This window comes from Parastagonospora nodorum (assembly GCF_000146915.1).
Source record: "Parastagonospora nodorum SN15 chromosome Unknown scaffold_6, whole genome shotgun sequence".
Taxonomy (NCBI): domain Eukaryota; kingdom Fungi; phylum Ascomycota; class Dothideomycetes; order Pleosporales; family Phaeosphaeriaceae; genus Parastagonospora; species Parastagonospora nodorum.
The window spans coordinates 1,246,638-1,273,033 of record NW_001884554.1 but is presented as its reverse complement, the minus strand read 5'-3'; the positions used below and the strand labels follow the sequence as shown (position 1 = coordinate 1,273,033).

Sequence of the window (26,396 nt, the reverse complement as noted above, 5' to 3'; positions counted from 1 at the left end):
TTCGGCAACTTCGCGCTCCATTTCCCCTCCACAACACCGTTGAAGCTCTTCTAAGCTGTCGCAAGCATGTCCGGATGATTATCAATACGTGCGAGCTGCAATGAGACCCGAATTATAACCCAATCGCGCAACATACCTTCCCAGAACCAATCCGAAGCTCGTTCATAGCGCATCATGTCTCTCACCCTCAAGGTCACGTCGCTGTTCGTGAGGACACTGGCGAAACCTATGGCTGTAAAGCGTCCGATACGTTGATTGATCGACCCAAGACTCACTCTCTTCACAGAATGCCATCAAACGCAATGCCCATGAACACCAGCGCTTTCGAAGAGTCTGTGTCAAATTCGCGCAAGGCCTGCATCGCATTGACATGCGCATGCGCCTCGGACTGCTTCAGGACCCCGCAGTCATCGACCGCCAGATCAAGAAGGAGCTGCAGGCAGCTGAAGCGGCGCGACAAAAGGCTGCAATGCCCACGGTCATGACCGAGGAAGAAATGAAAGCAGATGAAGCTTTGACTGAGAAAGAGAGGGAAGCCATAAGGAAGAAGGCGGAAGAGCGGACAAAACCGCGCATACGGCCGCTCTCGGAGCAGAAGGCGATAGAGATGGGCGCAAACTTCGCTGCGGAAACCTTCATCTTCGCTGTGGGCATTGGCGTAATTGTGTTCGAGCAATGGCGGCAAAGGCGCAAAGCGCGCAATGCCAGAGACGATATCCGCGAAGACCTGGAAGAGATGCAGAATGAGCTCAAGGCGGTCAAGGCAGAGCTAGAAGAGTTCAAGGCCCGACACCCAGAACCTGCGCCATCGGGACGGCTGCTAGGCTTCTGGAAAGGAAGTGGGAAGACTGAAGAGAAGAAAGATTCAATTCAAATTGGGGAGCCAACGTCAGCAGCAACATCGCCGTCCGCAACGCAAACTCCCGCTGTCAACTCTTCGAATCGACCTCGTCCAAGTGTTGAGAACGAGCCACAACAAGAAACGCCAACCAACGAAACAAGCCCTTAACAGGATTAGTGGCCCTGTCTACTTTGCACAAATCCAAGGCACACATAGAGCTGCATCTAGCGCATATTTCTCCTCTCAGATACCCAATTTAGGTTTGTAGACAAAAGAAGAGCACGACTCTGTTCGCGATATATGTATAGCCGTTACACTCCGCACATATCCCCTGTACTGTCTCTCTTACTATGAAATCATACATTTGTCTGTGTATTTTTCGATGGATCAGGAGAATAAGAGTGAACTGCAAGCACATTCAGTGATGTCAAGATACACTCACAGGCGTAAGGACCCTGGTGCTCATATCAGCGCTTCCATGCGGCTCATGTCTTGCTGGCGCATGTGTACTGGAACTTGGCAGTTATTCGCTCCTTCCTTGCTTTCTTTGGCACGCTCCGTGCCTTCCTCATGCTGCTCAACAGCTCCACTCGTACATGACTTCACTAGTGCAACCGTATGACGTATCATCTATCATCTCTCTCGCTATCATGACCTGGTCTAAGTGCTTATGTACACTTGCATATTCCACCAGACTCGAAGCTTATCTCCCGCAGTTCATCACTGCTGCTCGTGCATCACCTGTCGCAAAACAGAAAGGTACGTGACATCTTCGAAATCCAAACGGGAACCATGCATATTCACCCGCTAAAGTGATCGGATCAGTGCAGTCTACCCAGACTACTAAATATCAGACTTCACGATGGACAATTCAGGCACCCTCGGTAGCGCAAGGCCTCCGAAGCGTGCTCGCCTCTCACTCCAGGACTTCAAATGCACACCCAAAATTCACCATCAAGACGCCGCATCTTATCAGCAGATCGATGGTTCTGGCGACTACTACCAGCAAGGCTGTACACATGAAGCCAGGCCTAGCATCATCCAGCCTTCGCTCCCACACACGCACTCTCAATCCCAACCCATTCGTCCCCAGCACCATCAAGCAGTCACGCAAGTTTCTTCTCGCCCACCCTACCGCAAGCCAGAAAGCGCAGTCACCGATATTCTACCTTACTGCACCACCGAACCGCCACTGAAACAAGAGCAAGTCATCGCGCTGAGCGACGTCGTGGGAAGCGTCGGCGAACTTGTCCTTCTCGCGCTCAGCGCTGCAAGTGGTGATCGTGAATGTGCGGAGGTAATGGAGAGCGCAGTGGGCGCAGCGACAGCGAGTAGTATCGTCGATTTCTTCACCGAGGAGTGGGAGGTCGAGTGAAAGCGCAACGAAAACTCAACCCTAATAACAACAAAATCAATACACATGCTCTCAAAGCCGCCACAACGCGCCCTCACCAAACACCCGTTCACACATTAACTCCATCCTATACTTCTCCCTACCTTCCAGTATGTATACCAAATAAATCAAGATTCTCCCATCAAAATCCTCAAAGATGGAATCGCTTTAAGGTCGGGCCTTCTGAATTATGACCGAATACCTACCAGTCCGCTGGAAGTTGCGAGTTCGAGCCCGTGATAAAACAGTCTTGGACGGTTTTCGGCAGCGCAAAAGTTACATCTACGGTATTGAATCTGAGAATGATTCTGCCTAAGGCAGGGCTGGCTGTTCTTTTTGTCATTTTGATTTGTATGTTTTGGGGACCTTTTTTGTTAGCTTATGGTAGGGCCTGCTGATAGAGACTGAGGCCGCCGGTGAGCAATTGTTTCTGCCTTTTGCACTGCGTTTGCGTTATGAGCCTACTTGCCTGCTTCACGTCTGCGACCTTGGGATACGGAGGTAAAGATCTTGTCGGACCTAATCGTCAAACAGCGGCTGCTATATTTTTCTTACAGCAATATACGATCCTGTGTACCGTGCACTGTCTAAATCCTTTCTTTTCTCAAGTAGTCTGCGAATTCGACCCTGGCCACTGCTTGTTTCTAGCCGATCGCACCTGTCTTTACACTGCACCATGGTTTCCGTACAACGATGCCTACCTCCCTACTCTCATCAAGTTGCTTCTTCATGTAAGTATCAACTTTTCAAGAGGTATATAAGGACAGAGGCCGGTGCTTCTCGTCGCTGTGGACTATAAGAACCCATCTGTCGTCCACTCTCCTTGTCTCTTCTCATCTCAACTCGTCTGCAACAATTCGATTTTCGACTTCAATTTTCTCCTTCTTCGTCTTTCTTCCTTTGCTTCATCATACCTGAGCCCCGTCCACCACAGGCACGTCCACCACCCATCGTCCTCCCTCTCCTCGCTACTTCATTCTTCGCTCGGTCACCAGTACACATGCACGGCACAACACAGGCAAGGCAGGTGCATGAAGGTTACGATCTGATATTAGAGGCTTCGGCCGTTGATGAAAAATCATTTTCTCTGTCACATAAAATATGCCCTGTTCTGAATGCGGCGTCCTTCATAGTCCATAGGCACGCCACCTCAACAGATACACTTCCTCCACGAGCACGCTTCTTCCACAAGCACACTTGCGGGAGCATACTCCCCTACAGGTACACACCCTCGACAGACAACCCCCATCCACTTCAGACCTCAGCATGCGGAACCTGCACGTGTGCAATGGTCTCGTGGTATCATCACTGGTCGGTGGATGAAGGCCTCCATGGCTTTTTGGTTACGCATCTGATTTGGTTCACCTGTATGCTCGAACTGTTCGGTGGAGGCGCGAGGTTTGATAGACACTGGTTGCGGTTGTACGTTTTAGCTTTGCTTAGTTTCGTGGTTCCGATCCCATGTACAATGACCAATCGGATGCTTTCGAGTTTGTCAACAGTTTGGGTTGCAGGGAGTGATGTTTGGTTCGTGGTTGCGCTAGTGTACCATGAGTTTGGCACAGATCTAGGACAACGGGTTGGACCTCTGAGAGACAAATGTTGTGATTTTTTTTGGAGATTAAGAGTTCATTGGTATATTCAGGGAATGTCAGCATCGTCGTCATCGCCGCCGAATCCAAAGCTAAACCCTCCTGCCTCTTCTTCCTCGCCTCCAGCCTTGGTGAGTTCTTCCCACTTGCCTCTCTTGCCCTTGGATTTCTTTTCTAATTCTGCTAGTCCTTCGGCTAGAATGTCCGGATACTCTTCTTGCAGTTTCTCGACGAATAGCTCGTACGCTGTGTCGCATACGTCTTCCTTGAAGCCGCTGACTTCACCCCTTTGATCGCGCAAGAAACCCAGAACGTCGGGGAGCTTCTTCATCGGCACGAAGTTCTGCGTGAGGGCGAGTGAGTCTTCGATGTTGAGGACAAGATGGAACCATCCTGAGGGGACGTGTAGGACTTCTCCCGCGTAGCAGATGCCTTCTTTACACCCCGGTGTTTGTCGTGCGAGTTCGTGGAAGGTGAGGAGATATTCTGCAATGCTCAAAGGACTTGTGATTTCAGATTGATCTTCAGACACGATAACGCCGGGTGGTGTCTCGATGCCAGGCCCAGAGGGAAACATGAGCCAGTATTTGCTGCCGGTTAAGACGGCGTTCCAGGCAGATGTGGCGTTTGGATCTTTGTGGAAAGTACTGCCAGAGCGCTTTGGGCCCATGATCATCCATCTACAATCAGGACGGTGTTGGCCGAGCACGCTGAAGAGGTCGGAACCAAAAGCTTCAGGAGACCAGTATGATGCGCCCTCTGAGTGAGGCGCGGCAGTGGTGTCGATGCCTGTCTTCTCGGCGAAAGCGCGATCGAAGACGTATAGGGGTGACTCGTCAGACTGGTTGTGCATATATGAGAGATACGTCGATGTTGGCCAGTCGACCGCTTCTGCTCTGAACTTGACATCTGGGAACTTTTCTAGAAGATACTCGGGCGTCCAAGTACCATATACTGGCCAATCTTTGACGGGATCAGTCAAAATGAAGGGCTTGTCGGTCCAATTCTGGGCGTAATCATCGGGTGTGAGGTCGCCGAGTCTTGCGATTTCGTTTGACCGAGGAATGTTGCGAACAAACGGGGTAAGACCTGTATGAGCACATTGAAATGGACGGTATAAGACGTCTGAAAAGAGGTTATGGCATGGTATGTTCGTGACGTTCTCTGGTGAGATATTGAGATAGGTAGAGCGCCACGTGCCGCGCCACATGAAGTCTGTGGGTGGTGAGCTGGGAGGGAGGTTAGCTGATAGACTAATGATATCGCATAGAAAAGTTTGAAATAATTCGAGGCTGAGTGTAATTTTTGTCAAGAACGTCGTTACGACAAGAGGTGGTTGTCGCCAACAACGGCCCAAAGTCTCAGCACTAGATCGAGACCAGCAATAACATGTCACAGCAAGACGGTGAAGCAAAGAAGCCACAGGTCCGGGTTCATGATGCTGTGGCCCTTCGCACAAACAGAAATCCGGCTGACAACCAAGTCAAAGCAATCAAAGAGCGTGGTCATATCTGGGTAATGCACAGAGCTTAGGATTGTAGTCCGATCTCTTTCATGCTCCAGCAAGTCGACACTCTTCTTCGACACGGTATAGGTTTCGCACCTAGCCACAGAAGAGCCTATGACTCCTCACTGAGCCACGGTTGATCTGATCCGTCCGAATGACTGCTCTTGCAAAGGAAGTGACTAAACGATGACTGGATCGAAGCGAGAAATAGAAACACAGTGCACAACCATGGAACTTACCTCACAAAAAGTGCCCGCCAGAGCTCATCCAGCCGTGTGAAAGCATACAACGCCCGGCATGTAGTCCCGAGACGGATAAGGGTGTCAGCATCGAATGACTCAAGAATGTGGCTCAGAAGCTCGTCAGGCAGCCTGGCGAATGAGCCACATCTTGATTTGATGTTCTCGGATGCGGTGTAGGCGTTGCCCGCTGGCTTGATACCGAGAGGGTGCGACGGGACTGCAATTGCCACCTCTTCGTCGTCGTTTTGGAATGTCGCCGCCGAAGCGGTTTTCAGCTTCTTTGAAGGCCGTGGTTCGGCAATGGTGGCGGCTTCTGGTTCCAGCAATCCGGGCGCCATTCTCAACAGCAAATAGGCGGACAGAAACAGCGACAGCAACTGCTCAGCGCTGATTTGCACGGTCCAGGAGAGGAGCGCTAGAGGTACCAAGGATGCAGCAGGGAGTCATACATGGTACGCGGAGAGCGAGCGCAGGTGTGGTGAGGCGAATGTGGTAGTGGTCGGCGCTAGGCCCAAAAAGATTTTGCAACGAATTGTTTGAAAATCTTCTTAAGCCGCGCCCTCGCTCTTCCTCCCACCACCACACACAACCCAACACTAAATACAACTACACTCCTAGATAACCTTCGATTCTCACATAGAGGATCTGGTATCTAGTTTTCCCAACACCTACTACACTACAAGAGCGGCGGTATCCAAGCGATCACCCCCGCCTTCCACCCCACTACAACCTTTCTCACGACTACGGTGCCACACCAGTAGTCGCTCACTTCACCACTCGCAATCATGGCTGACAAGGGTCTTGAGGACGTGCCTGAGGGTGAGTACGGCCCTTCCGCCGCCTGGAGTGGGTGCGCCCCGCACTGCGACGGGCAGCGCGCTCAGCTGAAAGTTTGCGCGGGCAATGGGCTAACACAGCGCAGGCCAGATCGAGTCCAACTACGATGAGACCACCGACTCCTTCGACGCGATGAACTTGAAGGCTGAGCTCCTCCGTGGCGTCTACGCCTACGGTTTCGAGCGCCCCTCTGCTATCCAGCAGCGCGCCATCATGCCCGTCATCAAGGGTAAGTTTGCTTCCGCACAACAGCACCAAATTATTATAGACGCTGTACGTACGCCAGGCCACGATGTCATTGCGCAGGCGCAGTCTGGTACCGGAAAGACCGCTACCTTCTCCATCTCCACCCTCCAGAAGATCGACTCCAACGTCAAGGCCTGCCAGGCGCTCATTCTCGCCCCCACCCGTGAGCTTGCCCAGCAGATCCAGAAGGTCGTCGTCGCCATCGGTGACTTCATGGATGTCGCCTGCCACGCCTGCATTGGTGGCACCAGCGTTCGTGATGACATGAAGGCCCTCCAGGACGGCCCCCAGGTCGTTGTCGGCACTCCCGGCCGTGTCCACGACATGATCCAGCGTCGTGTCCTGAAGACCGACCACATGAAGATGTTCGTCCTCGACGAGGCCGATGAGATGTTGTCTCGCGGTTTCACCGAGCAGATCTACGACATCTTCCAGCTTCTGCCCCAGAGCACTCAGGTCGTCCTCCTGTCCGCCACTATGCCCCAGGACGTCCTCGAGGTCACCACCAAGTTCATGCGCGACCCCGTCCGCATCTTGGTCAAGAAGGACGAGCTTACCCTCGAAGGTATCAAGCAGTTCTACATTGCCGTCGAGAAGGAGGACTGGAAGCTCGACACCCTCTCCGACTTGTACGAGACCGTCACCATCACCCAGGCCGTCATCTTCTGCAACACCCGCAGGAAGGTCGACTGGCTCACCGACAAGCTCACTGCCCGTGACTTCACCGTCTCCGCTATGCACGGCGACATGGACCAGGCTCAGCGTGATGTCATCATGAAGGAGTTCCGTTCCGGATCTTCCCGTGTCCTGATCGCCACCGACCTGCTTGCCCGTGGTATCGATGTCCAGCAGGTCTCCCTGGTCATCAACTACGACTTGCCCGCCAACCGCGAGAACTACATCCACCGCATCGGTCGTGGTGGACGTTTCGGACGTAAGGGTGTGGCCATCAACTTCGTCACCGCTGACGATGTCCGCATGATGCGCGAGATTGAGCAGTTCTACAGCACACAGATCGAGGAGATGCCTATGAACGTGGCTGACCTCATCTAAGCGGTTGATCCTCACTGCTTCCCAACCAGCGTCTCTCCTTGCCCGCTATTCATTTTGGTGGCGTCTTGGGCATAGAGGCGGTGGAAACTAATCCGGCGCGTCTGCACTGTCAGGCGGCGCTTTTGCTTTTCCCAAAAGTAGCGAAGTCGGACGAGTCGTCGTCTATACATCGCGGCATCTTGGCGTTTGTCGATTTTCATGTGCGAAATGGTTTCTTCGAAGGAATGCTTCTTGCAGATGATAGAGACTCGTGTCAGGTGCTCAGTTGGCTGGATGCTCTTTGCCAGCAATCTTTTCCTTTTTCCTTTCGCGTCGGCTTTCCTGTGTTTGGAGGGTGGGCTGCGTTATATCACGGCATGTATGCGCGACGGGATGATCTCCTCATGGCCACGCATGTCGACGATAACGATCATGAGTTTCCTGTCATATAGAGACGCGATACAATTGCATGGTAGTCACTGAAGCTTTGTCTAGTCTTGTTGACGTACATGTGAAAGATGTGTGATTCTACTAATCATTGAACAGCTGCTAGCTGGATTCTCACTACGTGCTCGACATTATATCTTGAGTAATAATCCATGATCGTCAAGTACGAGTACTTGGTACACGACTTTCGCATATCGATAGCCTCGGTCAAGGATACCGACCCCTCCGAAGCTCACAAGTTCCGCAACCACACTTCTCATGAGAGCAACAGCATGGCTCGCCCAAAGCAAAGCCATTGCAACCATGGCGCTTTCCCAAACATCTGCTGTACGTCCAACATGCCCCCCTACAACCCGCCAAAGCGGTTCCTGCATCCCACCATCCCCAACCCCGCACTCCCCCAAGCCCATCTAACACCCACCAACAGCAAGCCCTCGCCCGCCTACGCACATACAACCCTCCCCCAACGCAATGGCATAACTGCCCCCTGACCCGACGCGCCGCTGTCCTGATCCTCCTCTTCCCCGACCGCCATGGCGCGCTCAAAGTCGTCCTCACCATGCGCAGCGCAAAGCTAAACAGCTACGCCGGGCAGGCCGCTTTCCCCGGGGGCAAAGCCGACACGCTCGACGAATCCCCCTGGGCTGTGGCGCGGCGTGAAGCGTGGGAGGAAATTGGCCTACCTTTGGATGACGAGAAACTGAAGAAGGGCGGGTTTAAAGTCGAACAACTTTGTGAACTGCCTGCGAATCTGGCGAAGACGGAATTAGGTGTTCGACCTTGTGTTGCGTACTTGAGTCCGTTGGACGAGCAGGGAGGGTTGGAGGTTGAAGAACGACTGATTCCGCGGCTGGATCCCAAGGAGGTTGCGGCGGTGTTCACTGCGCCATTTCATTCTTTCCTACGGAAGACTTGGGAAGGCGAGGGACCGGGGCCAGTGCAGCCCAACGGGAAGCTGGAGAAATGGTACAGAGGCGCATGGACTGACTGGAATGAGTCTCGCTGGCGCATGCATAATTTTTACGTACCCAAACCACCCACCTCGCCCTCCACCTTACTCCAAACCCCGAAGAGAGATGTAGATTTGGAAACGCCACCGGAAGCGAGTGATGAGCGCGCCGAGCCGAATCCGCTCGATAAACTCACGTCATTTAGGGTGTGGGGCATGACGGCAAGGATTGTGGTGGATGCGGCGAGGATTGCGTATGGGGAGGAGCCCGAGTTTGAACATAATAACCATCATGGGGATGAGGAGATGATTGAGAGGTTGTTGAGGATGGGGAGGCTGAGTGAGGAGAGGAAGAAAGGGGATGTTTTGACGAAGGAGGTACTCAAGGAGGCGAGTAAGATATGATATAGACGGTTGGTACACACGTAGACCGTATATGCAATTGAAGGTTGTGTTTAGCCTTACTGATGGTTGACAGCAAGCAGTAGATTTGCAGAGAACGAAATCAAAATGATGCTATTTTCCATTGCTATTGCAAATCATATGCGAAGCTCAACTACTCTGCATGGGTATCGTAAATCGTAAACTTCGTAATTCTCATGGCAGTACGTTCGTCGCATCAACCATCTCCAGCCGCCCATCCTATTTGGCGTGGTTGATGATCTCGGCATACATGTCCTCGGGGATCTTACCGGCGAAGCTCATAGCAACGCCAATGATGTCCTTTGCAACGAGGTTTGGCAGACTGCGGAGGATCTGATTCGGGCTGGTGATGGTCAGCAAAATGATCGTAGAAGGACAAGACTTGCACGTACCTCGGACTCTCCAAAATGCTCGTCCTAATAAGCACAAGCTGCGCCACAATACACAGAATGTTCAAATGCGGTCCGTACGCGAACAGGAAGTCCCAAAGCCTCAGGACCTCCGTCAGGGGCGGAGTGCACGCACACATGGTCAGGACTGAAGCGAACGCCCAGATCCTCGCCTCCATGCGATGCGCCATGAGATGCGCATAGAGCTTTTGGTCCACAACCTCCAACACGCGATCCACGAGCGCGAGACCTTTGTGTACACCCTCCATGCTGCCCCTCACATATCCAGGACACTCTGAGGTAATGAGTTTCTCGAAGCCAGTGAAGGCTTCAACCTCACTCCGGGACGCGTAGAGGAACGGTCCACAAAGCACGTTCATGCCCTGCACATAACCAATCTGTTCGGCATCATTTGTCGTGCTGGCTTCAGTCCTCGTGCCGTTCGTCCTGCTCATGAAGCTCGTGTCTGGACTGCCCCCAAACTCGCTGAGCGTAGGCGGTGACTGCCAGCCGTTGACGCGCGCTTCGTGCGCATCGTTGAGGCGCCAGGCGACCGCATTGAGGACTCGAGTTATGCTATTCTGGGTCACGCGGCGGCGGAAAAGGGGGTCGCCTTGGAAGGTGCGGAAGGTGTCGTTTGTGATTTTGGCGTGGGCGGGAGAGGCACCTTGGCGGATCAGGTCAAGATAGACGTCGGTTCGGAGGGGAGAGGCATTGAGCAGGATGAGCCAGACGTAGATGCGCAGTTCGGACTAGACAGACTGGGTCAGCAATTGGTTGTGTTGCGACCGTTTGGGTAATTATACCATGCCGTCACTATTGGCGGGAATGCCATCCGTGAGAATGGCATAGCGCAGTTCGCGCAGACTTTCTTCTGGGTTGTCTGAGGAAGCCCCTTTGAGTAGCAGCACGTCGAGATTCGTCATGGCTCGCGTCGTGTTGTTGACCCGGTGGTTGAGCGGCTGGCACACACTGTGCACCTAGTAGAAACCTTGCACGTGCCTTGCGAGGATCAAACTTTAGACTCTCTTGGCGTACATGAATCCACTCCCAGACAGTCTACGGGTGCATCAAACATGCCAGGGACGATCCGCGTACCTCCGCAGCTTCAAGTGGGGGCATCGCAAACAAAAAGTCTGTATGCAGATCAGGCTTCGTGGAGATCTTGGCCGCTTCACAGGCTACCTTGGGAATATCTCAAATCAGCCCACCAGTAGTGTTCAAGCTTGCACACTGGCAAGCGTTTCACCAGCTGTGGTAACGTTGTTAAGCGAGAAGACAGGTGCGGACCGTTTATTCTGCTCGTCTCACCGGCGACGAGTGAGACACACCGGAGAAGGTTGACGATTGCATCATACAGGGGTAGAGCAAGCAAAACGGACGGCAGTTTCCAAGCCGTGGTAAGACAACATGGGAGCCCGCAGTAAAAAACATGTCACCGCTGACATGAGAAGAAAGTACCTCCGGGGCTTAGGCAGATGACATGGTGTGATTGGGCATAAGATTCAGTAATATCGGAAGGAGAGGGATGCCCGCTGTGTACTGAGTCACGATGCGTTCTCGAAGAACATTTTCAAACGCGATGCCATATCGTTGTTCTGAAAATGGCAAGGTTTGCTTGTCTTAGCGCAGACCTAATGGCGAGTTTTCCAGGGTTAGCCTTGACGCAAGAGGTAGTGGCGTTCTGAACTTCACAGGGTTCGCGACTGCACTTTTCTCCCTCCTACAAAACATCCCACTCCCGCCGTATTCCAACGCAAAGCAGCAGGCTGCAATCCTCGATACTGCGTCGCCGTGAATCTCCGCGGGTATAGACACCCTTAATTCACCTTGCACTCCATCGACGTCACCAGTGCGGCGTTCGCGCTCCGATACCGCCGAAATGGCTCCCTCCAAGTCCACTCGTATCATGATCCTGCTGGCTATCGACACGTGCTTCTTCTTTTTGGAGCTGGTCGTCGGCTATGCAGTGCACTCTCTGGCACTCGTTGCTGATTCTTTCCACATGGTGTGTAACTCCCGAAAATACATAGCAAACAACCACTAACAGTAAGCTTAGCTTAACGATGTCATCTCACTTCTCGTTGGACTGTGGGCCGTCAAGGTCGCGAATCAGCGGACAAACTCGAAGCAATACACGTATGGCTGGCAGCGCGCCGAGACTCTGGGAGCGCTCATTAATGGTGTCTTCCTGGTTGCGCTATGTCTCTCCATCTTCCTCGAAGCGATTCAGCGCTTTGTCGAACCACAAGAGGTTTCGCACCCAAAGATCATCTTGATTGTGGGTTCATTCGGTTTGGCTTCCAACATCGTCGGTCTATTCCTCTTTCACGACCACGGACACGGACACTCCCACGGCGGACACTCCCACAGCCACGACGAGCACTCTCACGCCGAAGAGGGACACTCTCATGACCACGGAATCGACGCACACGACCACGCTGTGGCTGACGAGAGAGGAAACATTGCCGATGTTCTTCCGCAGAACCGCGTTGGCTTCCCCTCGAATATCACCCAGACCTCGCAATCGGACAAGCGCCGCTCTTCTCTCTCCAAGAAGGCTAAGCGTCACTCTAGGTCACAGTCGCGCAACTACTCCACCATCGATGAGATCTACGTCCACCCGTCGTCTTTCCGCAACAGCATCATTGAGTCCTCTAAGGCACACGAAAACGATGAGGCGGATGACGAGGAAGACAGCGACGATGCGGCAACAGATGCTCACCCAACCGAGCACTCTCCCCTGCTGGCCAAGTCTAACGGCCACCATTCTCACGAGGCACACACTGGCGCACACAAGAAGGATACCCACAAGGACCACAAGCACAAGCAGCCAAAGGACCAGAAGTCAGGCGGTGGTCACGGTCACTCCCATGATCTGAACATGCGCGGCGTCTTCCTTCACGTCTTGGGTGATGCTTTGGGCAACATCGGTGTCATCGGAACAGCACTGTTTATCTGGCTTACGGACTTTTCTTGGAGGTTCTACGCCGACCCTGCTATTTCACTGGTCATCACAGTCATTATTCTCCTCTCTGCCATCCCTCTTTGCAAGGCTGCGTCTCGCATCCTGCTTCAAGCTGTCCCTGAGAATCTCTCCGTTGACGACATTGAAGAGGACATCACTAGCCTCGATGGTATCGTCTCATGCCATCATCTTCACGTGTGGCAACTCTCAGACACCAAGCTTGTTGCATCGCTCCACGTTCAGGTCGACTTCGACTTCAAGGGCGAGGGTTCCGCACGCTACATGGAGCTTGCGCGCCAGATCCGCGAGTGCCTCCACGAATACAGCATCCACTCATCTACCATCCAGCCCGAATTCTGCCTCAACGCCAGCCATGACCACTCCGCTTCGCCTTCAGACGAGGACGAGGTGGCGACTAGGAGCAAGAATCCAAGCGTCAAAGACGGGCCAGATGCGTGCCTGCTGGAGTGCCCAGACAGCTGTGGCAATGCGAAGCAGTGCTGTGAGCCAGGAACTCAGGGACCTGGCAAGGGCAGCAACGGTGGTTCATCCTCATAATTTTCTGTCGTTACTATTTTTGACTTGAATCATTCATGGGTTCGTGTATCATATGTTTGGCGCTATCTGTCGTAGCATCTCGCACACAGAGCCTATACAACTTTCCTTTGTTCTTTCTTTTCGTTGTCAAAATGCATGTCGGTGGGGACGTCGGATTGTCTATGTTTTTACGGTAGTGCTAGATACCAGGTCGGTCGGTCGGTCGCACAAAGGAGCAAGTGGTAGCAAGTCTTAGGGGAGCTCCAACAGACGGAGTCCCATCACTAATAGATCATCAATGTTTCGCATACACTGAGCAATTACAACAGACCTCGTGTTCTTATCTCGACATCCACGCATCACTCCACATTGCTGTGGAGCTTCGTTGCATTTGGCTTCGGGAACAGCTCCATATTTGCGTTCGCATGCGCGAGGTCCACACGCTTTCCAATCGTGCGGATGTTCCGCAAGGCTGGAGATGGGTAAGGGCGGCTGGCCCGGGATTAATCCGGGGATAGGATAGGGCTACGGCACGGTGAAAGCGCCTCCGTTGTCGTCACAGGCACAGTTAAACCTTATTCGCACGTCTCAGTCGGAGCATCCGAACGTCAAGAATTCGTGGAGTTAATAGTCGAATCATTGCTGAGATGGAGAAACCCTCGCCAGGTCTCCGAAGGGAAGTTTTGCCATCTGCGCAATAATCGCCTCTATCAGTTCTATCACGGCATCATCTCCAGTACCAGACTGTGCCGCGAGGATCCGCAAGTGCAACGGGTGTTCGGGCGTCATCTTGGCCCGTCAGCACTTGTCCGCTCTACCTACTTGTGTCAGGCGAGCGATCAACGAGTGACAGTCATCCCATGTCAATCCGCCTGGTCCCACAAAATGTTATCCTTTTGGAAATCCATCGGTCCCCTCCGTTGCCCGATATTAATGCGAACCGAGGTGTGAGCGATCAACAATTTCGGCGGCCGCTGGAAGTGCTACCGCTTTCGGGGTGGATACAATGCCGCAGAATTTTCGCATCGGGGAAATCTAGACGGTTGGACATGACTTGTGTGAAGATGAAGCTGGTTGTTTGAGAGTTACTGTGTTCGAATGCCGTGTGCTGGCGACGTGGCATGAGATACTTGATCTGCATCACACTTCCATGCAATGTCACCAGCAGGATTCCATATACGAGGTCTACTGGTTGCTGATGCTGAACATGCATTTGGCGTCCGCTGCACACCATCACAATCGGCAATTTCGGCAGCTGTTCAACGCACCCATCAAACGCCTCCTCGAAATCACCAACGTAAGATCACCCATCCATCGCGCTTCTTTGGGCAAGTGGTCGCGGGTGCTCGAGGACACGAACAAATCAGACGCAGTGCGTTAGGATAGCGGGTGGCGCGCCCAAGCAGCCAAGCGAAAGCTTTGCAGCGGAGCGTTGTTCCCTTCAGGTCAAGCGGCACTCTATCAAGACGTTACATCGCCCGGCTCATTGCTTGTGCGTGCTTAGCGCAGAGACAGAGGCGAGCAACGCACCTGTGGTCAGCGACGTCGGTCGCAGGTGGATGCTTGCCTGCCGGGCAATTGAGGAGGTGGATTCAAATAAAGAGGGGTGTGTCCACTCGATGAATCGTTAAGGTTTTTAGAATTCATCCTCTGGAAACTTGCCTGTCCTTACCATTGACTATCGTCGGTGGTTGCGCGACTTTCAAATAAGATATGGCACAGGCTCACGAAACCACTGCGTAAGTACTGTATTGCATCGAGCATATCCTTGATTCCGCTCTCGTATCGCGGGTAAGGCTGACTGTTGGAGTAGGGCCGAGCAGTTGGTAAACATGCAGGCTGAGGCAAACCAAAAGCCGCATCTCTTCGGCGCCTCCGTGAACGATGCCAACGTCGGCGCAAACGTCCATGTCGCAGACGAAAAGGAAATTATCGAGAAGCAAAGCGGCAGTAACAGCTCTGGTGCTTCCGTGCGCCTAGCCGACCACGAGGAAGAAGATGGTCTTGGTGGTGTCGCGCCCACGGCTGAGGAGCTCCGCACTCTTCGCAAGGTCGGCGAGCCTCTACCCAAGTCTGCTTTCTTGGTAGCTGTTGTCGAGCTCTGTGAGCGCTTCACGTACTATGGTGCCTCGGGTCTTTTCCAAAACTACATTGCGCGCCCGCGTAGTGGAGAGCTTGGTCGTGGTGCGCTCGGCATGGGTCATCGGGGCGCCACCGGTCTTTCGACGTTCTTCCAGTTCTGGTGCTATGTTACTCCGATTCTTGGTAAGAAATCTAATTATCTGAATCACCAGAGGATATCTGTTAACATGGAGTTCAAGGTGCCATTATCGCTGATCAATACCTCGGAAAATACAACACCATCGTCATCTTCTGCGGCGTGTACATGGTTGGTCTCCTCATTTTGACATGCACATCCATCCCAGCGGCTCTTGACCATGGCGCCGGACTCGGTGGTTTCATCGTTGCCATCATCGTTATCGGTCTAGGAACTGGCGGTATCAAATCGAACGTTGCACCGCTCATCGCGGACCAGTATAACAGGAAAAAAATGGTCATTGGCCACGACAACAATACTGGCGAAAAATTCATCATCGACCCTGCAATCACCATCCACAGGATCTACATGGTGTTCTACTTTTGCATCAACGTCGGTTGCTTGTCCCTGCTCGCTACACCCTACATGGAGCGCGATATCGACTTCTGGTCCGCCTTCCTGCTGTGCCTCTGCGTCTTCTTCGTGGGTACGCTCGTCCTTGTTCTCGGTCGCAAGGTCTACGTTGTTCGACCACCGCAGGGCTCTGTCATCACTGATGCTTTCCGCGTCATGTGGTTGATGATCAAGACGCGCAAGATGGATGGCGCAAAGCCCTCGTATCAGGCTGGACTTGGAAAGACCACTGTGCTGCGCTGGGATGACCACTTTGTTGAGGAAGTGAAGCGTGCGCTTGTAGCTTGCAAGGTTTTCTGCTTCTATCCCATCTACTGGGTCGTCTACGGTCAATTCTCGAACAACTTCATCACCCAAGGTGGACAGATGGCCACCCACGGCATTCCCAACGATCTGATGCAGAACTTCGACCCCATCGCAATCATCGTATTCCTGCCCCTCGTCGACCAGGTGCTAATGCCCTTCCTCCGCAAGAAGAAGATCCCCTTCCCTCCCATCAACCGTATCGTAACCGGGTTCTGGGTCGCTTCCCTCGCCATGGTTTACGCCGCCGTCATCCAATACTACATGTACCAAACCGGCCCCTGCTACGACCATCCCAACTGTGAGGCAGCAAAGGGCGCCGACGGCGTCCTCCACGGCAACAACATCCACATCGCCGCGCAAACCGGCGCATACATGCTCATTGGTATCTCCGAGATCTTCGCCTCCGTCACCGGTCTCGAATACGCATACACCAAAGCGCCTCCCTCCATGAAATCCTTCGTGCAGTCCATGTACCTCCTCACGAACGCCTTCGGATCCGCCATTTCCGAAGCACTCAACCCCGTCCTGTACGACCCGAATATCCAGTGGATGTACGTTGGTCTGGCGGTAACGAGTTTCATTGCTGGATGTCTTATTTGGATTATTTTCCACCATTTGAATGAGACGGAGGATGAGATGAATCAACTTGATCGCGATTATGACAAGGATGAGACGTTGAGGAGGAGTAGTGTGCATGCGGATCGGACGGTTGGACTGCATGATAAGGACGCGGAGAAGGCGTAGGAGAGATGTGTTGTATGATTATGCGAGTAAACGCGATTTTTTGGGAGATGCTAGTGTAGAGGAGAACTGGCATCGGATAGTGAATAAGATACCCTCACTTTTACACATGTTCTTTTCCCCATGTTATGATGAGGTATTTGCAATGATGTACTTTCGAAAGCGACCCGAAGCTAATGGTAGGCACAGAGATTTCCACACATAAATATCGAAACACTGCCCTATTGTACACATTAATACTACCGCAGGTTATCAACTATGAGGAGTCTGATCTAAACGTCTATAGTCTTCCTGTCACGGGCACAGCCTCGCAAACTCATCTGGCCTTTTAAGGCGAGAGAGGCTTCAACGGCGACCTGTAACCTACACATTTTTATGACTTATAGCCATTCCTATTCAATATCCTAGTGCCTCCGGTGATGGCGACTTCCTGCGCACGTGCCGCTAAGCTACTCTAGAAGGGGCTTAGCGCCGGTAGTGATGATGAATTACGGCGAGCCGGTTCGCGCGACTCCAGATACCGGGTTGCGCGACACGTTCTTCTCCAAACTACGAGACCTACTATAGACTCTAGGCGCCCTTTAGGCTCGTCTTCTCAACGCAGTGGTTCGTCAGGTACGAGCGGCGATCCTGCGAGGCATCTTCTGGATTCGTATTGCTTGTGCTAATATTAGAACTCGCGCCATGTTGCCTCTTAACGGCTAGTCCTTCGTATATCACCACGCGTCAACTATTGTTTCTCGTGTTTTGCTGTGCCTTTACATCGGATTTCAGAATCCTCGATATTCGCACACTTCCGTTCTAGTCATTCGTTGGAGTTGGGCTTGCCAGCATTGAGCGCATCAAGGCTCCTGCTAACCCGGACAACGTCATTAAGCCTTTCCCCTTTACCAACTACAACGACACTTCTTGAGACATCAAACCCTGGAACTTAAAACTCAAGATTACTCAAAACAGCCTACAAACATCCACGATAATGTCTCTCCCACCGTTTACCTCAACAACAACCTCCTTCACCACAATCTCAAACTCCCTCCCCTCGACAAAATTCACAATCCCCACCGAAGTCCCCTCACTCTTCTCCTTCGGCCCCGCCTTCTCCTGCTTCGCAAACTCTGTCTCTAGAGCCACGCCCTTGCCGTCTCAGTATCCCAAGGACAATCCTGGCGGCGCCGCAGCTGCGTGCGCCATCTCCAACGACATCGAAGTCAACGACCATGCCTTCTGGGACCTGTATGCGTGCTGCAAGAGCTTAGATATGGATGCGGGAGGGCACCCGGATCTTTGCACGGCGCAGTGCGCGGCGGGCGAGGGGCAGACCTGGCAGGAAATGGCTGAGTGTTTGAGTAAGAGGGTGGAGGTTGTTGTGTGTAAGCCAGCGAGTGGGGGATTTTTTGAGAATGGAACGAGGTCGACTGGGTATGGGAGTAGTGGTGTGGCGAGTCAGACGAGGACGAGTAGTGCGAGTGGGAGCGGAAGTGCGACGGGGAGTGCTTCACAAACTTCGGGATCGGCTGGGGCGGGAAGTACGGTTGGTATAATGCATGTTGGGGGCTCAAAGGCTGGAGTGATGCTATTCGCGGTGCTTGCTATCGGATCGTTCGCGGGAATGATGTTGTGAGAAGATCGGCCTCTTGTTTGTGTGAAGCGTCAGGGCTGAGTAGGTGGTGAATCATCCTTCTCATCATCACTTCCACCACTTTCGCCCGCTCATCACTCATTTTGAATGATCACGTCACGTTTGTCCCCTCTTCTCTGCTTTCTGCAGTCACTACGCAACAAGAGACTTATATCTTGGACTTGAGCTATCTAAGAACATTAATCACACACCCTCAAACACATCTTAGCCATAACAACGATGCCAAGGCAGACCCATCATTGGCTGTACCCCGACTATGCCAGTCGCTTGATTGAGGAAATCTCCCTTCGAAAGACTACCCCACGTCTCGAAGACAGACTCTTGGATGAATGCTTTTGGGAGAGAGAAAATTGTTGGTGGGGCGCATATTGTGGCGCAGGTGGATGGGGATGTCCGGATTGTTATAGAGTGGGTGAGGGTAGATGTCATTGAGTGTCACAGTGAATGAGTCACAACACTTTTGAGGCCTGGTTCTCAGGAGTCTTGAAGATATGCAGATCAAATTGCTGGATCATAGGATCGCTTTCTTGATTTGTTTCTGCTTCACTTTCCTACAACACTTCTCTCGTTGCGCCACGAAAGTAAATCCTGCATGCGCAGTATGATCTCCTCTCTGTTCTCCGCGCCATAAGATCCGTCGATCCGCACCATCTCCTCTTCTATAATTCGGCAATTTCTGTCCGCTACAAACTTCTCAATCGCGTCCCAGTCGTAGGGGTGCAGAGGCGTCTTCCGAACCACCACTTTCAGCCCCTTGAGTTGACTTGAACACGGCCAATGAAAGGATAGCGATAACGGCTCTTCCGCCGCAGGATAATACCCTCCTCTCTCCATCTGGAAAGATATCCACTCAATAGCCTCTTTCTGTTCCTCACTCAAGCGATGCAACACATGTCCGAGGAAACCTCCCTCGCGAGCCAAAACTCCCATATATTACAGCTGAATGGCAGTAATCGGCTTTCGTGATAAGTCTGGCGACACACTTGCAACAAGTTAAGAAATGCGACCATGTTTTCCCGCAGTTCAGCACGGAGACAGATTCTCTTGGGGTGTGGGAATCCTTGATGCTGGCCTCGATCAGGTTTGTAGACACTTCTTTGCTCATGAGTCAAAGCATCAATTAGTCACTTCCACAGTGCATATCAGCCAGCCCTTTCCTTCCGAAATTTCCGCAAGGACTTCTTCTTCGGAAAATACTGGCTCTTCACTACTGAGTCGTGCCTGCACACATCCCAAATATTGCACGAGAAAGGTAGTTATCTCGCTTCGTGATAAGTCTGTCGACATAAATAGAGCAAGGAAAGGAACATGCGCGTGTTGAGCGATGTTTCGGCGCGAATGTAGATTTTACTAACAGGTGCGCAGGGAAAGTGACAGTCGTAGCCTTGCCAGTATTCAGCAGGTAGGATGCGGTTGCCGCCGAGAGTGTGATACCAGATATTCAGGCGGGGCTCGGTTGGGAGGCTGAGGAGTTTGGAGTGTGGTTGGGCTGTGTATCTGGTGTATCATCAGGTTAATCCAAGGCAAGTGTGGAGAGCAAGTCAAGCTTGACTTGGCTGCGCTTTTCGCTCTGCTTCGATTTGTTCATTGGGGCTTAAGGAGAATTTGAAATCTGGACCCATTGGGGCAAGCAGTCTTTCATATGTGGGAGAATATGTAGAAGGCATCCGGGATGTTAGCAGCCGCGCCGCCCTCGCTTGTTCGTTGACACGACGCATCAACATCAAACTCCCTCGAAGATAGCGTGGTAACGTCATCCAGTATCCACAAGCTCGTTCGTTGATACTCCCACAGAATTTGGAAGAACCTTGAATATCATATGGGAACACGAAGTGACCCGGCACCCAGTATACTATGCCAAAGGGGCGGCTTCAAGGATGTGACACACGATGTCAACAGAGAAAGAATCTTCAATTGGTATTTTGCCTTGCTGTAACACTCATCCAAAACAATCCTTATTCCTCCCACATCCCCAGCCGCATCTACCGCCCACTCTGCCTCTTCCTCTTCTCTCTCTCATAAACATTCTTCTCCCTGCCCTCCTCGCCCTGGATCTCCGCCACAAGCCTCTTGTACTTGCTCTCATACGCCGCATCCTTCTCCTTCTTCTCGCGCAACTTCTCCCTCGCAATGAAATTCGAGTCCTTGCGGAGTTCCCTGAGCGCACCCTTCTTCTCGCGCTTGTACTCCTTCTGTAGCTTCGCGGCTTCTGAGCGCTCCTTGTCAGGGTCGTAGTGCTTGTTAGGGTCGAAGGATTCTTCGAACTTGGGAATGCTGGTTTTGATGGGGAGAGGGCGGTGGTCGTGCAGGAGTTGGGGACGGCGGCGGAGACGGGCGGTGGTGAGGCGCGCGTTGAGGGTTTGGAGGGTCGATTTTTGGTTGGCGGATTTGAGGGGCGCGATAAGGGGGGTAAAGATCTCGGTAAAAGAGGGGGAGTTTGACCAAAGGTCGGCGGCTGTGAGGATGTTTTTACTATGTGCGGCGAGGATAGCTGGGGTGGTATGTGGCGACTTCAGGCAGAGCGATGTGTAGCGGATCAGCTCTGGCACATATCGTTTGGATAGTCTCTGGTACTGAAGACATACTGCGCCAATATATGCTCCCGTAGCAACATCCTTGGTCGAGTTGGGCGTGGTGAGACCCATCCAGCGAGCCATCACCGTGATGGCAGGAGTCACGACTTGGTGGAAGTGATCAGATGTGGGGTATGTGGTGCCAATTGCAGTCAGAAGCGCCAGATCTCCTGGAGTAGGATCGTTCGATGCTTGGATTTGCTTCAGGTGCTCTCGGAACTGTGTCGCGATTCGCGCAGAGTAAGATCTCGATAGAGAATGGATATGGCGAATCATGGATTCAATGACAGTCAAAGAAGCGGGCGGTGTTTGGTCCGAGAGGTATTTAACGTGGTCGACGAGTGCGCACGCAAAGTCGGCAAGCTTGTTCTTGTTGTCGGAGTGCAATCCGGCATGATAGAGCGCTCGTATTCTCTGGATAACGGTTGGAACGTCAGAAGCAGCAACGTCCTTGAAGACCTTGAGGAGCTCCTCGTGTGACCGCGGACATGGGTACGTGTACGCAAGCTTGGAGGATGTAGTGTCTGCACCGATAGTGAGTACTCCATTGACGGCTTTCGATTGCGCCTTTGGCTTTTCAGGCAAGACGTCCTTCAAGAAGTCTGCATCATCCTCGTCCATGGCCATGGTATCGTCAATCTCTGAAGCATCATCCGACTCATCTCCCGAGATGTCAGCCTCAGAATCAGTAGCGACAAGATCGTCGTCCAGAATGAAGTCGTCCTCATCGTCCACGCCTTCCGGTCTACTCGACGGTTGGGCCGCAGTCTTGAGCCCAAACTCTGCCGCATCATCGTTCTCACTGTCGAACTCTTCTTCTTCGTCATCGTCAACCTCTTTCTGCTTTGGCTCCTCGTCGTCGCTAACAGGCTCGCCTCGCATGCGCTTCATGCGCTTCTCCTCCAGTTTCTTCAAGCGTTTAGCCTCCTCCCGAGCCTTCTCCTCTTCGGTCTTTGTACGTTCTGTAGGCTTTGCACGAGCATCTTGCAACATCTGACGAACCCTCGTGTCATACTCCTTGTCCTTCGCAGCCTGCGAGCTTCCTGCTAGAAGCGCGGCGCGGTCCGCGTTCATGCCAAAGTCGCCTTTCGGTGCCTCCTTGGGCGCTTCCGGCTCGGGCTTCTTGTTCATGTGACCCCGTAGCGCGGCCAGAACATCGTTCAAATCCTTGTCGAGCTCTTCTCGCAGATCGTCGTCGTCTTCTTTCTGTGCTTGGCGCTCGTACTTGTGCAGCTTCGACTTGGCGATGACCTCCTTCATGACCTCGGCCTTACTCTTCTTGCGCTCTGGCTGCTCTTCCTCTGGCGCTGCATCTTCTGGCTCCTCGCCATCAACATCGTCTCTCCGCCTCTTGCGCTTCAGGAAGCCATCCTCTCCGTCGCTCGAACCACTAACGCTAGCAGCATCGTAGTCCTCCTCGTCGCCAATCTCGTGGTCGAATGTCATGCTCTGTCCGCCGTGCGTGAGCTGAAACTCATCATCTCCATCCTCGAGATCAAACACATTCCCACCTCTCTTTTTCTGCTGCTCCCTCTCGAATCTCGCCATCATCTTGTCTTCCAAGCTCATAGTTGGATCATCCTCACCGATTCGGCGATCAAGAATCCCTCCAACCTTGTTCCTGCGGTTCATCTCCGGCAGCAGAGACTTCTTGCGCGCCTCTTCGCCCTGGCTCTTCGTGACGCCCGGTCGGCCAAGCACTCTCTTGCTATTATCCGCATTCTGGCTGACATACTCGAACTTTTTGGGTCGCGCGAGGTGTTTGAACTCGAAAGGATTAAACGATTCGCGAATCGAGGCGAGGGCCGAATGTCTCTGCGCGCGGGCGTCGGCGTTCTTGTTCTGCGATTTCTTCTGCTTCTTCGATTTCTGGGGTCCCGTGATGCCTTGCTCGCGGAGCGAGGCTTTGAGCCGCTTGAGCTGTGAAGGCGGCATCTCGATCAGAAGCGTGAAGCCGTGGAGCTTGGAAGGCGTGGAGAAATGCTCGTCGGCCAACGCGAGATGCGCCTTCCGTCCAAAATTTCGGCCAAGATTTCGGGGTCCACTTAGGTCAGGACATGGGACCCCTGCAAGTGCCGACATCATCGCTTCCACGCGACAGCCTTGTGGACATTCACCATTTCATGTATCCAAACTGTCGTGTATGTCTTGCGCGATGACCACTTACTCGCTACCATGGCTCCCAGTATAGCCAACATACCCGACCACTACCTGTGGCTCGGTCTCGGTAACCATCCCTCTATTAGACCCAACCATCTACACCACTAACACCCCACCCAGGCGTCTTCACCTTCATCGCCATCCAACAAGTCTCCCACGGGCTCCTCCACATCCGCACCCTCACCGAAATACACCGCCTTCCACACCCGCGGCCATCCCACCCCCCATCCCCCACCCACCAAGAAGACACCATAAAAACCTCCTCCCTCCTCACGCTCGCAACATCCCCAAACCTCGACATCCGCACCTCCGCCACCAAGATCCTATGCCAGCGCTTCTTCGCCTCTCCTAGCGCCAAGAAACTCTGGCAGAAGGATTTGCAGAGTAACGATCCGGAAATCAAGCATCGCGCGCAACTCGTATATAATCTACTCAGCGAGCACGATGTCGGGCTTGCGATGCCGCGCGAGCGGTGGCGCGTGCATCAGCCGTCGCTCGCAACGCTGGAGCTCGATGTACAGGATTTGAGGCGGCGCCGGCGCGAGGCGGTGGTTATTCATGATGGTGATGTGGATCGGCCGGTGGGCGAGGAAGATCTGTTCATGCGTGATGCTGGGGAGGAGGGAGGGGAGATTGGAGCTCTAGAGGACCACGATTTCGTTTCGGAAGGGACGGCCGAGAGGGAACCAGCAGATGCTCTGGCGCTGTTTGAGAGACTGCGAAGTATGAGATAGAGACTACAAGGGGAGTCATATTCAGTGCTTTTATTTATGATACCCGACCATGCGTATGCATTACTTTAGAACGAAAGCAGGTAATCAATTTTGAATGATTCTTTGAATTGTGTTTGTTGTTACAGTCCTACATCATCTCGTCTGCTGACGAGGCATGGGTATTTTCTATACATGTCCATACAGGAATGGAGTTCGTGTCTTATGTACATAGAGTGTGAAAGGAAAAGATTGGGTAGCGGAGTGCTGTAGCATTATTCCTTCTTCGCGGGCTTCTCCTTGGCGCTGGAGTCTTCGCCCTTGGATGCGCGGTCATCTTGCTCGGTGCGCTCTGCGCTTCCGCCGAGTAAGTCGCCAGTGCTGGCCTCTGCTTCTTTGCTTTCGGCTTCTTTGGCTTCTTTCGACACTTCGGTCTCCTCGTTGGACTTGGGCTTGTCATCTTCGTCGATGTTCTCGTGGTCCTTGGGTGCAGAGGCGGCCTTGTCTTGGGAGCCCTTGGATTGCTCGTTCTCCTCTTCGATGAGCTCTTGCTGCTCCTTGAGGACTTCAAGACGCTGCTTGTTGGTAGCGGCACCCTCGGCAGTATGGACCTCGAGTTCGATCTCGTGGTAGAGCTCTTCAGGAATACTGGACAGTACGGCCTCAAGAGCATCAATTTGGGACGTCATCTCCGCCTCTTTGCCCTGTGCGTACACAAACGCATTGGCAAGAACCAGGAGAGTGGAAGGAACGCCGTGCTGAAGACGGAGATCGAGCCAAGAACCTAGGTCGTCCCGAAGACGGCCGGGTGACACACCGTAGGTACGCAGACCACGGCTTGCGCAAGCAGTCTGCAGCTCTGGAACGGAGAGGGACTCGACACCTTCGTATGCAATGGATCGGTCGTCACGCTTGATCTGGCGCATGCGAACACGGACTTGGTAACGCAGGATGTTGTCTGTGCCGAACGATGGAATGTTCATGTAGCGGCAAATGGAGACAAGCTGTGGCCTGGACAGATTGTCGAGCGTCAAGTCATCCTTGAAAATCTTGCACACTTTGATGATGTCCTCTGCAGACGGCTTCTCGCCGGTCATTCGGACCTTTTCTCGTTAGTACAGGTACTAGATTGTAGATAGATGAATGACCAACCTTGCGGAAAAACTCTGAGAACTCCTCCTTCTTTGCGTTTTCTGCAGAGATGGGCAGGCCAGTCTCCTTTAAAGTCTGGCGGAGGAAGTCGCTGACATCTTTTCGGGTGGCCCGGAGTGTTGTGGCCTTCTTGTCCTTGGACGACTGACCCTCGAATGTGCTTGGAAGCATATTGGGGAACAGCTTGAGCGCGACTGGGAGCAGCAATTCGGCAAATGGAACGATGACAAAGGGCAAGAACGGGACCAGACGAGCAAGATCTTGAACTGTGCGTTGCAACTATCGTCTGAATTAGCATTCGTCGCCTGGTAGATGGAGACGTGACGCACCTGTCGACGCTCTCGTCGAGTAAGTTCGTATCCAGCAGCCATCTTCAACGCCAACTTGGAACTGATCCTGACTTCAGCCACCAGCAGCTTCGTGCCGTCCCAGTAATGCAGCAGCTCCTTCTTGATCTTCTGTCCGAGGGTCAACTTCTTCTTCTCTTCCTCCTTCTTTGAGAGTGCCTTCTTCTCGGCTGTAGTATCCACGTCCGCCTTCTCTTTTGCCAGCTCCTTTAATGTCCTGGCATCCTGCGCCACCGTCTTCGGATGCGCAGTTGGACCCGACTTGGGGATTATGGTGTCCTTCTCAAGCGGTAGAGCTTCTTTCTTGGATATCTGTTGCTGCTGGTCCTGCTTAGAGAGCGGTTTGCTTGCTTGCTTGGCATCGAAGCCAGGAGGCGGGTAGTTTTGGGAGGATGACGACGTCGATTCGGTCTGCAAGAACCGAAGAGGAATAAGTATTGAAACTGCTGGAGAGCTTCTGTTCAAGGGCCGATGAGGACGAATAGACGTTCGGATGCCAGCTCGGAAAACTGCGGGCGCTGCCCGGGAGGCAGCTCTTGTGGCATACATTGCGCCGGGATGCGATGACGAAAAAGTAGGGAGCGACAAGCAGTTGAATTTGGCAATTAAAGTGCGGATGGTAAAAGGGTTGTTGGTAATGTACAATAGTGGGATGGAAAGTAGAAAATGGTGGATATGCAAGGAACGAGAATGA

At 52.8% G+C, this 26,396-nt stretch overlaps 12 protein-coding genes across 12 annotated transcripts; 8 read left to right on the top strand and 4 right to left on the bottom strand.

Annotated features, from left to right (window-relative positions):
* The first annotated feature begins 61 nt into the window (after window positions 1-61).
* Window positions 62-1,216, top strand: SNOG_04681 (hypothetical protein). The gene is made up of 2 exons (XM_001795042.1): window positions 62-234; window positions 287-1,216. The coding sequence occupies exons 1-2, from the start codon at window positions 175-177 to the stop codon at window positions 1,007-1,009; spliced, it is 783 nt and encodes a 260-aa protein (XP_001795094.1). The 5' UTR covers window positions 62-174; the 3' UTR covers window positions 1,010-1,216.
* A 275-nt stretch (window positions 1,217-1,491) lies between these two features.
* On the top strand, window positions 1,492-2,216 carry SNOG_04680 (hypothetical protein; the record flags this gene model as incomplete). Its single annotated transcript, XM_001795041.1, has 2 exons — window positions 1,492-1,600; window positions 1,696-2,216. The coding sequence occupies 2 exons, from the start codon at window positions 1,492-1,494 to the stop codon at window positions 2,214-2,216; spliced, it is 630 nt and encodes a 209-aa protein (XP_001795093.1).
* Window positions 2,217-3,875: 1,659 nt separating this feature from the next.
* SNOG_04679 (hypothetical protein) lies at window positions 3,876-5,913 on the bottom strand (the record flags this gene model as incomplete). Its single annotated transcript, XM_001795040.1, has 3 exons — window positions 3,876-5,055; window positions 5,223-5,429; window positions 5,573-5,913. 3 exons carry the CDS (start codon window positions 5,911-5,913, stop codon window positions 3,876-3,878), a joined length of 1,728 nt encoding a protein of 575 aa, XP_001795092.1.
* Window positions 5,914-6,260: 347 nt separating this feature from the next.
* On the top strand, window positions 6,261-8,174 carry SNOG_04678 (hypothetical protein). The gene is made up of 3 exons (XM_001795039.1): window positions 6,261-6,394; window positions 6,498-6,641; window positions 6,699-8,174. The coding sequence occupies exons 1-3, from the start codon at window positions 6,361-6,363 to the stop codon at window positions 7,709-7,711; spliced, it is 1,191 nt and encodes a 396-aa protein (XP_001795091.1). The 5' UTR covers window positions 6,261-6,360; the 3' UTR covers window positions 7,712-8,174.
* Window positions 8,175-8,440: 266 nt separating this feature from the next.
* Window positions 8,441-9,491, top strand: SNOG_04677 (hypothetical protein; the record flags this gene model as incomplete). The annotated part of the gene is made up of 2 exons (XM_001795038.1): window positions 8,441-8,464; window positions 8,565-9,491. 2 exons carry the CDS (start codon window positions 8,441-8,443, stop codon window positions 9,489-9,491), a joined length of 951 nt encoding a protein of 316 aa, XP_001795090.1.
* Window positions 9,492-9,728: 237 nt separating this feature from the next.
* SNOG_04676 (hypothetical protein) lies at window positions 9,729-10,824 on the bottom strand (the record flags this gene model as incomplete). The annotated part of the gene is made up of 3 exons (XM_001795037.1): window positions 9,729-9,831; window positions 9,902-10,650; window positions 10,705-10,824. The coding sequence occupies 3 exons, from the start codon at window positions 10,822-10,824 to the stop codon at window positions 9,729-9,731; spliced, it is 972 nt and encodes a 323-aa protein (XP_001795089.1).
* Window positions 10,825-11,780: 956 nt separating this feature from the next.
* On the top strand, window positions 11,781-13,424 carry SNOG_04675 (hypothetical protein; the record flags this gene model as incomplete). Its single annotated transcript, XM_001795036.1, has 2 exons — window positions 11,781-11,906; window positions 11,958-13,424. The coding sequence occupies 2 exons, from the start codon at window positions 11,781-11,783 to the stop codon at window positions 13,422-13,424; spliced, it is 1,593 nt and encodes a 530-aa protein (XP_001795088.1).
* A 1,692-nt stretch (window positions 13,425-15,116) lies between these two features.
* Window positions 15,117-17,230, top strand: SNOG_04674 (di/tri peptide transporter 2; the record flags this gene model as incomplete). The annotated part of the gene is made up of 3 exons (XM_001795035.1): window positions 15,117-15,142; window positions 15,217-15,668; window positions 15,725-17,230. 3 exons carry the CDS (start codon window positions 15,117-15,119, stop codon window positions 17,122-17,124), a joined length of 1,878 nt encoding a protein of 625 aa, XP_001795087.1. The 3' UTR covers window positions 17,125-17,230.
* An 867-nt stretch (window positions 17,231-18,097) lies between these two features.
* SNOG_04673 (hypothetical protein) lies at window positions 18,098-18,742 on the top strand (the record flags this gene model as incomplete). The annotated part of the gene is made up of 1 exon (XM_001795034.1): window positions 18,098-18,742. One exon carries the CDS (start codon window positions 18,098-18,100, stop codon window positions 18,740-18,742), a length of 645 nt encoding a protein of 214 aa, XP_001795086.1.
* Window positions 18,743-20,742: 2,000 nt separating this feature from the next.
* Window positions 20,743-23,415, bottom strand: SNOG_04672 (hypothetical protein; the record flags this gene model as incomplete). Its single annotated transcript, XM_001795033.1, has 1 exon — window positions 20,743-23,415. One exon carries the CDS (start codon window positions 23,413-23,415, stop codon window positions 20,743-20,745), a length of 2,673 nt encoding a protein of 890 aa, XP_001795085.1.
* Window positions 23,416-23,508: 93 nt separating this feature from the next.
* SNOG_04671 (hypothetical protein) lies at window positions 23,509-24,227 on the top strand (the record flags this gene model as incomplete). The annotated part of the gene is made up of 2 exons (XM_001795032.1): window positions 23,509-23,560; window positions 23,614-24,227. 2 exons carry the CDS (start codon window positions 23,509-23,511, stop codon window positions 24,225-24,227), a joined length of 666 nt encoding a protein of 221 aa, XP_001795084.1.
* A 251-nt stretch (window positions 24,228-24,478) lies between these two features.
* On the bottom strand, window positions 24,479-26,251 carry SNOG_04670 (hypothetical protein; the record flags this gene model as incomplete). Its single annotated transcript, XM_001795031.1, has 3 exons — window positions 24,479-25,306; window positions 25,356-25,634; window positions 25,685-26,251. 3 exons carry the CDS (start codon window positions 26,249-26,251, stop codon window positions 24,479-24,481), a joined length of 1,674 nt encoding a protein of 557 aa, XP_001795083.1.
* Between the last annotated feature and the right edge of the window lie 145 nt (window positions 26,252-26,396).